Source organism: Lynx rufus, unplaced genomic scaffold (genome assembly GCF_022079265.1).
Source record: "Lynx rufus isolate CCGP_SWC_20201006 ecotype Redwood Valley unplaced genomic scaffold, mLynRuf1.p SCAF_4, whole genome shotgun sequence".
Lineage (NCBI taxonomy): Eukaryota > Metazoa > Chordata > Mammalia > Carnivora > Felidae > Lynx > Lynx rufus.
Genome location: NW_025814856.1, coordinates 75,557,386 through 75,567,348, shown reverse-complemented (window position 1 = coordinate 75,567,348; position 9,963 = coordinate 75,557,386). Strand labels below are relative to the sequence as shown.

The following is a 9,963-nucleotide window of genomic DNA, read 5'->3' as shown; positions in this document are numbered from 1 at the left end:
GCATCATGAAATATTTTTTTATGCAAATCAGGAAGATACCTCCCTCTCGTTTTCAAGTTCCACCGCCAACTGGCCACCAGGTTCTGTGAATTATACTTTTTCCTTGAAACCATCCAGTCCCCGGCACCACCACTGATAACCAAATGCGCCCACCAAATCTCCTTTCATTACTCCCCCTAACACTCTTACCTTTTCGCTGTTTGGCCAGAGACATCTTTCAGAATTTAAGTGCGAGACCACATGCTTATTCTGCCGCGTCACTGGGCTCTTGGCTAAGGTAAAGAATCCTTCATACAACCTAAGAGACCGGTGCACTCTGGTCCTTGCCTCCCGCCTTGCTGTCTGTGCTCCACACAAGAGGCAGTGCTTTCTTTGAGCTCCTGCAATTAGCCATGCAACCTCCTCACCTTTTGCACATTTCTTTTGGGGAAGATATTTATCCCCATCGCCCCCTTTCCCCCTTTCACCTACATTTTCCAATTACAGTTTCTTTCGAGTCAATTGCTTAGGGAAGTTTTGTCAATTTCCCCTTGCTCACACACCCAAGACTAGGTCAATTCCTTTGACATAGGTTCTCATATTACTCTTTTGCTTTCCTCCGTAGCTCTCAGAATAGTTTAAAAATTTACATTTCTGGGATTATTCCACAAAGCTCTGTCCAAACTACTACAAGATGAGACCTCTGAGGAACTACGTCTGTATTGCTGTACCTCCAGTGCTTAATACAGTACCTGGCACGTGGCAGAGTCTCCGTAAGTATTTGTTGAATGCATCTGTACTTTATATATGGTAGCCATTATTCTGAAGTTTTTCTGACTCTCGGGTTTCTTCTGAAAAGCTCCACCTTCAGAGTCAGAGCAAGTTCAAATCATGGCCCTGTTCATCTTGAGCAGCTGTCTTTTGTTGTGTCTCACCTGTAAGATGGGAATAATTGCACCTGCCTTACTGAGTTGTTATGAGGATTTAGTGAGCTAATGTCATGTCAGGTGTCCGACACCGGGCCCTATCCGAGTTCACTAGTAAAATGACTGTAATTAATATAGGTCAGATGGTCACGTAAACAACCCGAGGGTAGGCAAACAGCTGTCTCTATGCCAACCTGGACCACTATAATTTGCAGGTGGAGCTTGGGGGGGGCGTCTTCAAACTCCTCCTGCAACGTGCACCCCCACCCCCTCTCCAGGGTGGCGCCCACGGGGCTTAGATCTCTGCGGGAGACAGCCTGAAGCCGACACCCTGGCGGCGCTACGGAGGGTGTGGGGCGGCCGTCCTGCCCCAGCCCCCGCCCGCGCCCCCGCCCCAGGCTGGGCTCCAGCGCGGGCGCAGGCTGCGGGCACTAGGCTCTCGGAGGGCGGCGCCGCCAGGCCGCGAGGGGTCGTGAACGCGGCTCCGGCGGCTCGGCGCGCCCCTCCTCCCAACTTGCCCTGGTCCCGCGGGTCTCCGCGTCGCGGCCTGGGGTCCGCCCGCGCAGGGTCCAGGCAGGCCAGGCCAGCAGCGGTCGCGCCACCCCCACTCCGCCCCTGCTGCCCTCTCCCCGCGAGCCCGCAGCCTTCGGGCAAGTTTGGCACAGCCCTCGCCGCTTGCCACGCCGGCCGGGCCCGGGGGGGCGGGGGGCCGGGGGGGGGGGTGTCCCGGCTCGGCTGTCCCTGCCTGGGCTCCCGGGCCCGCGGGAGCGGGCCGGACGGACGGGGTGTATGCGGGCCAGCTGTGCATTTCAATCCTGCTAGGAGGACCTTTCCAGTCCTGCGGCCTCAGGGGGGCTACCCAGTTTCTGCACGGTTTCGTTTTGTTTGGGGATGCCGGTGTGTGTGTGGGGGGGGGGCAGCTCTGAATGACAAGTCTGTAAGACTTGAGTCCTTCTTTCCTCCTAAAGCTGTCTTCAGAAATGTCGAACAGAAATGGTTCTTTTTACTTGAAGTTCCTCTTAATTAATTTTCGAGTGATGACATGGCACAACGCTAGGGTCTACATGACGGTACGTTTTCTGTATCAAACATTTCTCACCACCTCTCTAACGTAACGTTAGTTGCGAACCTTGAAAAAGTGCCCCCATTTTAATACCACAAAGTTGCCCTGCAAAATTTTTTTTTGACAAGCCAGAAAGAGTACGCCAAGTGGTGACATTAAGTTTACATGCAAACGTTAATAACTTCACAAAGCCACCAAACTAACAGTTGCTATTTATGGCTTTGCATTCCACAAAGGAACTTTGCAGTTATCTGTCAGGTTGTGTGGGAAATCCCGTTGCGACCTCAATCCTGAAAGGGTTAAAAAGCTAATGGATTATATTCATGTCACCCTCATAATAGCTAACCCATGTGACATCAACAATCTATCCTGAAGTGTGTGCTCTCAAATAGCTTAACTTAAATGAAAAAAAGTTGAAATCTTTGTCATCACCTTACATCAAGTAAATCATTTCCTAACCTTTCGGAAAATGAAAAGTTTAGTGACTACTATTTACACACTTTGAATATTTTATATTTGAGTGGTCATCAGAGTTTACACAAATGATTGTATATATCCATTTCCAGTCAACAAATATCAGGGTATCTGTGTTATGCGACAGTTAACATTTCAAGCTTTTCTGTAAAGGTGACGTTGTACAAAAACCATAAAGACTCCTGCATATTGTCCGAAGGTCATTTAGAGATTCTGAAAATAAAATCATTAGGGACAGCCTCACAGAAGCGGGGTGATGACTTATGATTGAAAAAAAAAATTATGTGGTGGCTTAGAACCCAAAGCCTCAATTATCACATGAAATAGTTAATTTTGTTTTTGTTTTGGTCTTAAACACAGGTTTCTAGAGTATTAAAAAAATCCTCATAGGTTTGTTAAACCTTTAGCGGCAGATTACAGCCTATGTTTTGTCTTTGGTGAATAGCTGTTTGTCTCACTTTATTTACTTGGTATTGGGTATTTGTCAATGTCATTTCATATCTACAGAAAATTCTTACGCTCTATGGAGGTAGTGAATGTGTGTGTGCGAGTCTGCCGGAGGTCACATGACGGTTTCATCCTATTTGGTGAAGCAGCTTGACTTTTTTTCCCCTTGCTTTTGGTGATGGTTGTGAGTGCAGAAGTTGATTGACAGATGCATGCCAGAAACCCCCATTCTCCTTTTCAAAGACAACATATGATGGATTGCGATCTCTCAGCCCAGCAGGACACGGGGACCATGCAAGCTGTAATTGGTCAGGTATGGAGTCAGCCATTTCTCAACTCCCCTTTTTTCCACAAGGGTCTCACCATATGATTCACATAATTCATATTTACAGCACCATCTTTCTATCTGTATCTTCAGCTACCTGCCAGCGCAGTGCTTGAAAGTGCGGGAGGCAATAGGCACCCAGTAAATCTAGCCAGGGAACCTCAGCCTCAAACTTCCATGTGAGGCTTAACAAACAAAAATTCAGACAGCAGCAACAACAACAAAAAATCCAAGGACAAATCTAATTTATAATTTGGTCTGGATGTTTAAAAAAAAATCTATTTTTAAGAATTTATTTTCTGTCGAGATCGTGATCTCTGAAAGAAAGTGTAAGGAGAGAATAAGGTGCTACGTTTCCTAGGTAGTAGTTAAAATTGTTCTGTTCCATATTTTTATTTTGGCTATATTCTACGTCTCTCTCTCCCTCTCCCTCTCTCTATGGAAAACAGAAATCTAGGAATACACGTGCCTTTACTTCTAACCCAGATAATGTGTGATTGAGCCTGGTAAATGGTCTTGGCGGCTGCAGAAGGGGCAGGCTGCAAATTAAACACTGCCACACTCTGAAAGGTCCAGGTGGTCTGGTCGGCTTCCTAATGCAATCCAGCACCCCAGCGTTAATAAACAGCTCTATTTAGTTCCTCCTCCCTGGATCCAGGGAGGTGAACTGATCTGGGGCTGCTGTGATGAAATGCCAGAAGAATCTCTCTCTGAGGCCTCACAAGCTGATTTTTAGAGCTTTGCTGTTCTGTCGTCTTTGTCTTCCAAATGGGTCAGTGAGTCTTGCTCTTTCTGTTTGGCGCTTTCTGTGCAATCGGTACTTTATGTTTGTGCTTAAATGTTTGCGTCCGTAAGCTGAATCCGAAGAGGAAGGGATCGTTGTATTTTCATTTGCCTTCAGATAACTGCTGTAAAAGGAAGGGTGATTTTTCTATGATGGGGGTGGGGCGAGGAAAATGAGAATATATGTGTTTTCTTTCTTTCTCTTTTGGGGAATGTATTTTTGATCCATTTTTTTCTAAGTTATCTAGGCTTACTTATGAACTGTTAACTCAGCAATCAGAATGTGGTTACGAATATTGATAAACTCTTTAAAAGTTTTGTTTTTTTCTTTTTTATGGCACACTTTCCAATCAAGACAAGCTGGCAAAGTGATGATGTGAAATTTGTTTGCTGTATGTTTAATAGCATGGTGGAAAATATACCATTTGACTCTGTTTTCAACCAAATTATAGCGAAGCACTTTAGGGTTCTGAAAGCACATGGTTTATTAATATCAGCATGCTTCATAATGTATTTTTAGATGGGAAATGTCAGATATATAATACCATGTTTCCACAGGCTCACACTATTTTAAAAGCAGTAGATAATCTGCTTCAATGGAACAATATTTAAAAAAAAAAACTTCCGAGTTGGTTTTTGTTATAGAGACAGAAAGTGAAGTCTCTGGGCATACATTTGGCAGGAGAAAATATATAAAGACTGATTTTACATGCTGTTAATACCCACTTTAGTGTAGGTGTTCAGTGATGAGCAAGTAAGTATATCAAAGTTAGCTAAAATAATCAGGGCATATAGAATTAATTAAATAGCCTGCTAAAAAAAGATGACCTTTTCGTAGAAAAAGAACACTTGAGCTCCTGATCACAGTTTTGCCCTGTTTAATAAAACTTTTCTTGGGTTGTAAACATGCTCTCTCTTCTGAATGTCATCGTAGGGCCATAATACTGTGCAAAATTACTGTATTCCATCCCCAAGTGAAAAATAGGAGTGCCTTTCGTATACATTTCCCTTAGTTGGGAAAAGAAAGCTTGTTTAAAAAAAAAGATGGGAGACATCTTTCTAAATTTTTATGCAATACTGTTTTTTGGAAATCATTGCAAAGGTATATATACTTTTAAAAGGTTCAAATATATACTTTCAAAAAGGAAATCGGTATACATTTTACAGACACCAGATTAAACTCCTAATTTGTCAGGGTCTAAAAGTGGTGGTTATTATTACATGGCTCGGCATTTTGTACGTTTTAAAGACTTTGTATGTCCAGGAATTATACCCATTAATGACTTGTTAACAAATACTTTCTAAGTACTTGCATCAGAGTAGCCACATGGTTTCTGGAGAGCTCATTTCTCATAAATTATTTGTTATAAAAAGGCTCAGGTACTGTTGTCAAGCTGGTAAATTATAATAGTTGTCATTCTGCAGGTTGTAAAAATTTTCTGTATTAAAAATGTACAAACATAAAAAATGTACAAACTAAAATGCTTACTTCTTCTGAAACTGAAACAGAGGCGAAAGGAAAGATAGCATACTGTCCCATATGCATCTATAGAAGTAAAAAGGAAAAGGGCATAGATTTTTGAAATGATTTAATTGTTATAGCACAGATAAAAATATTTACCCAGATGATGACTTCTAACAATAACAAGAATGTGAAAATAATTTTTTTTACTGCTTTTCAGGCAATCATAATCAAAAATACATGTTTCTTTTAAGCTGTTGATTTCAGTACCCTCCTTTGCCTACTCAGCAGGTGCGAACAGTCCCATTTGGTAATGCAAATGTTAGTTCGCCCTCAAATACATATTAGAATAAAAATTATTTCTGTCCTTCCCCCGTGGCCCCCCACCCACGTTCTTAATTCTGGTCCTAAGTGGATTTGGGTTGGAGGAGCAAATAACCGATTTTCAGTGGTATTTTCCATTTAGGATACTGAAAGATTCCCATGAAATATGATCTTTAGGTTTTTCATTCATCTCTAAGATCAAATATCCAGTTGCTTCTACTGGATAGAAGAGTAGACTTCTCTGCGTTGCTGGCCATGATCCAGCTGGAGAGAGTGCACTGACTCTATGGAGCACATATTGCCTCATAAATGTCTTTCCCCCAGGATTTTCTCTCCCCCAAGCAATTAAGCAGTCTAGTACTTAAGAACAAATTCCCTGCCTGGGATATCAAGATCAAGAAACTTGGTTCATTCATATAGTTCTTGGAAATCATCTGGATGTTTGATAGTTATCTGTGGCACACTTCCTAACCCTTGGAACTATAGGGTGGATTGTGGTCTTCAGATGATTTTTCAAATCAACGCAAACTAACCAGTTAAGTAGGTTCGGAGCCATAGGTTTGAACAGCATTTGAAAATGAAGGCTCGCATTTTCACCCCTCATGGTTATTAAATGTTTACTGCAGTTTTCTTTTTTGCAGACCCGAGCTTGTGAGTGACAGATTAGTTCATCAGTATTACAGAGCTCCTGGTTGATGTTGTTTTTTTTTTTCCCCCTCATCTCAGGCAGACGGGTCACCGTGTCCAATCCTCCTTCTGGCACTGCTGTCCCCAGAGGACCCTTGGCCAGCCTGCCATCTTGATGCACAGGCCTCAGGGTCTGGGCTGGCTGCGCATTTCCTTATACTGGCTTCTGCAGATATTACAGAACAGAGGATATTAAATTAGTTGTTAATAAAAACAACAGATGAGGCAAATTAGATAAAAATATTTATCAAGCATATCTAAGAGTTTGCTAGGAATGGGGAGAGACACCGCCGGGTAAAAGTGCTCATGGGTGTGCTTCCAGGGGTCATGGCTGAGGGGTCGGCAGAAGAGCGGAGAAACCATCCTTGGTAGGACAGGAAGCACAGTCCAAAGCTTTTGCAATTTACCTTACCAGTAAAATGGGTATTTTTTCCCCGCAGGGTAAATTTAGACAATTCAAAGTGTTTAAAGGGGGCACGTTCGGAAGTAAATGCAGTTATTTGAGACAGTGCTCGAGAGTGTGCCCTAATGGCACGGAGGGAAAGTGCATTTGGCTGAATAGGATTTCGGTGCATGTTTTCTCATGTGAAGCTTTTAAAACCCCAAAATATTTCATTGTTCTGGTCGTAAAGCAGTTTTGCATGTGGGTTTATTTATACCCTGTTCCCGAGAATGTTCAACATGGCTCTCAGAGCAACGTGCTTAACTAGTCCATATTCAAGCTGAAAGGGAGTGGAGGTGGCCCAGGGAGAGGGGCCCCCAGGGTGTGTAAATAACACACTTGCTTATTCTCAGTCCGTTTCCACTGATTTTCATGCCCTTTCTATAAACATTAAACCTTAGGGCTAACCTCACTCTGTTTCACACATGCCAAGCATAACTCTCGTGTGCTCTAAAAACTCATTTTTGTAGGTGTGACTGCCCTTTTCATATGAAACCAACCTATCACTTCAGCAAATTTATATATGTTAGTGAGGCGAAATTGTTTGGATTTAATTGAGAATCCTGTTTTTGAGGGCATTTAGGCGAAGAGTATACAGTTTACTAAAAAAAAAAAACAAATTAATGAAGGATTATTCTTTCTGAATACGAAATGGTGCTAGTATTCCTTTGTAAGGAATTTGTACTGTGGATTTGTACTATGTCTTTCTAATGGACTCAATACTCCACTCAGAGGAAAGTTGGTGTTAGCTTTTTGTATTCTACTGGATGAACTCAATTTTTATTACCTTTCAAATATTTTTAAATTGAAGTTCAGTATGCTACCTGAGCAGGTGTTTAAATGGTAAAGCCAGTCCTGCTCACTAAAGTAAGGGTGTATCCGTATCGTAATGATACTGTACAATAAGGTCAGTATTCATACTAAACCAGAGCAGGAAAGCTGGTCTTGAAACCATACTTTCTTTTCTGTTTTTAAGATCAATTAATGAAACTCCCTCTATCCAAGTATACATTTCAGTGCTTAAGAATTTAAAGCTTTTGGATTCACATCGCTAGAATATAGAGAGAGGTTGCTGGAACACTGAAATATGCATGTTCAATGTAAGACAGTTTGAATATAATGTGTTTCGTGTATATCAAATCTGTGGTACTTGTTCAGGAGACAGGTGAAGGAAGGATCCTTTTGTTGACAGTCTCTTTGCTTATGTAAACTGCATTTTACCAGACAGTTGAAAGCATCTTTCTGTTTTCATCTTTATTGTTTGCCAAAATTAGAATATAACTCACGTGCCTGCAAATATTGAAAAGCTCCACTCTCCCTTGCATTGTGATATCATACAAGCTGTTGCTTTTTTCTAACGATTGAGTAAAGGGTAAGGTTGTGAAAATAAAATGCCAATATCAAAGGATCGGACTTGAAGAAAAATAAGCAAAAAGGTAAATATTGACCATAATCTGAATACTAGCAGAAAATTTAAATGACACAACTTTTAAACTCATCTGTATTTCGTGGCCAAACTTCTACCTGGGAGATAGGAGCTGCTCTCACTATAATTTCACACCTTCATTTATGTTCTTCCTTTTCTTTCTCCCTGCCTTCCTTCCTTTATGGGGGGGGGGAACGCAGGGAGGAGGTGAAACGTATGCCCAATAGAGTAAATTACTGAGTCAAAACTTGCTCTGGGATCACATGTCAATACTGTGTTGAGTCATGTTGCCTTGAGCTGGTTCAAAATGATAATCAAGACATGTACCAGTTTTTCCTTTTGCACAATTCTTCTGAACCCTAGACTGAAGAAAGAGCGGTGAGAACCTGTCATTACATTTCACTAAGATTCATTTTTCTTTCTATTATTTTCTTGCTCTTCCCACTTCTACAACGTGAGCCAATTATAGGTGAAAACTGCCTAATTTTTATGGGATACATTCTTCCTGTTTTGCTCTCTGCTTGTGCTGTTTTCTTTACTCCAGCAATAAATGACCACATTATTGTTATTTCAGAGCCACCACTCCTAAATATAAAACCATTGTATGCAAGGGAGGGCAAAATACTTGAAAGCATTTCTGATTATTAATACTAAAGGCAGCTCTCGAGGTGTTAAACCAGTTATTTTTCAAGTTGGTTGGCTTCAGAAAATAGCTTTTTGTTTTATCACTGGCTTTAAACCCCCCATGATATGAAGGACTCTTTCTTTAAAAGACCGAGATTAGCTGTTGATACTTGGTACTGATTCCGGGTGAACTGTAACCCTTTTCCCTTCAGTCACATTTTTCTAACCATAACAACAAGAAAAAAAGAAAAATGAAGATCAACAGAATATTCTAAATTTCACCTCTTTTCCGTCCTCCTTACCACCCCCGCCCCCGTGCAGGGGGTGGCTTCTTTCAGTGGGAAAAGATGCCCGTACAATTCCCATCTCCCCCCTCTTAAGGTCAAAGATGCAAATAAATGTGTCCACACCTTCAGTGAAGGAAAAGGAAATAGTTACTCAAACGCACTGCTCTGGTATTTTGCTCTTTTCCTTCACTGTCATTTTCCCCTCAGCTTTCCCTCTCCTCCCCGCTGTAATCCAGAGTCAGTGTGATGAGTAATAAGTGAAAAGTGAATCCTCGTGGGCTGCCCAGGCAGCAAAGGGCACCGGAGAGAAAGGCAAGACCTAGAGCAAAACAAAGCAAGACGGAGGCAGAGAACTGACCGACACTCTGGATTCTGTAGTTAGTGTTTTTGTTGTTTTGTAAGCTGATGTCGTGTCGCCTGGCGATTTTAGATCACCAAAATAAGCAGCGAAATGATTACTTTAGGACAAGACAAATACAGTTTTAAAACAAAGCCAAAAGGAGAAGAAAAAAAAAAAAAAGAAAAAGAAAGAAAAGCTTCACAGTGTTTGCCACGGAGCCACGGAACACGAATTTCAAGATTAAGGACCCCTTTATTTGGGGAGATTTCAGCTAGTTTAACCAGTGCTTAGGTGCTGTGGAAGAACAGCCTTATTAAAAGGGATGTTTCCCGTGGCTAATATGATGCTGACTCAGCATGTTTTATAACTTTGAT

At 41.8% G+C, this 9,963-nt stretch overlaps 1 protein-coding gene across 1 annotated transcript in view; it reads left to right on the top strand.

Moving 5' to 3' along the window:
• Positions 1-3,097: 3,097 nt before the first annotated feature.
• The window catches only part of POU6F2 (POU class 6 homeobox 2), a 490,374-nt gene continuing 483,508 nt past the window's right edge, over positions 3,098-9,963 (top strand). The window contains exon 1 of the mRNA XM_047096813.1: positions 3,098-3,202. Within this exon, the coding sequence (XP_046952769.1) occupies positions 3,098-3,202 (105 nt within the window). The remainder of the gene's footprint in view (positions 3,203-9,963) is intronic.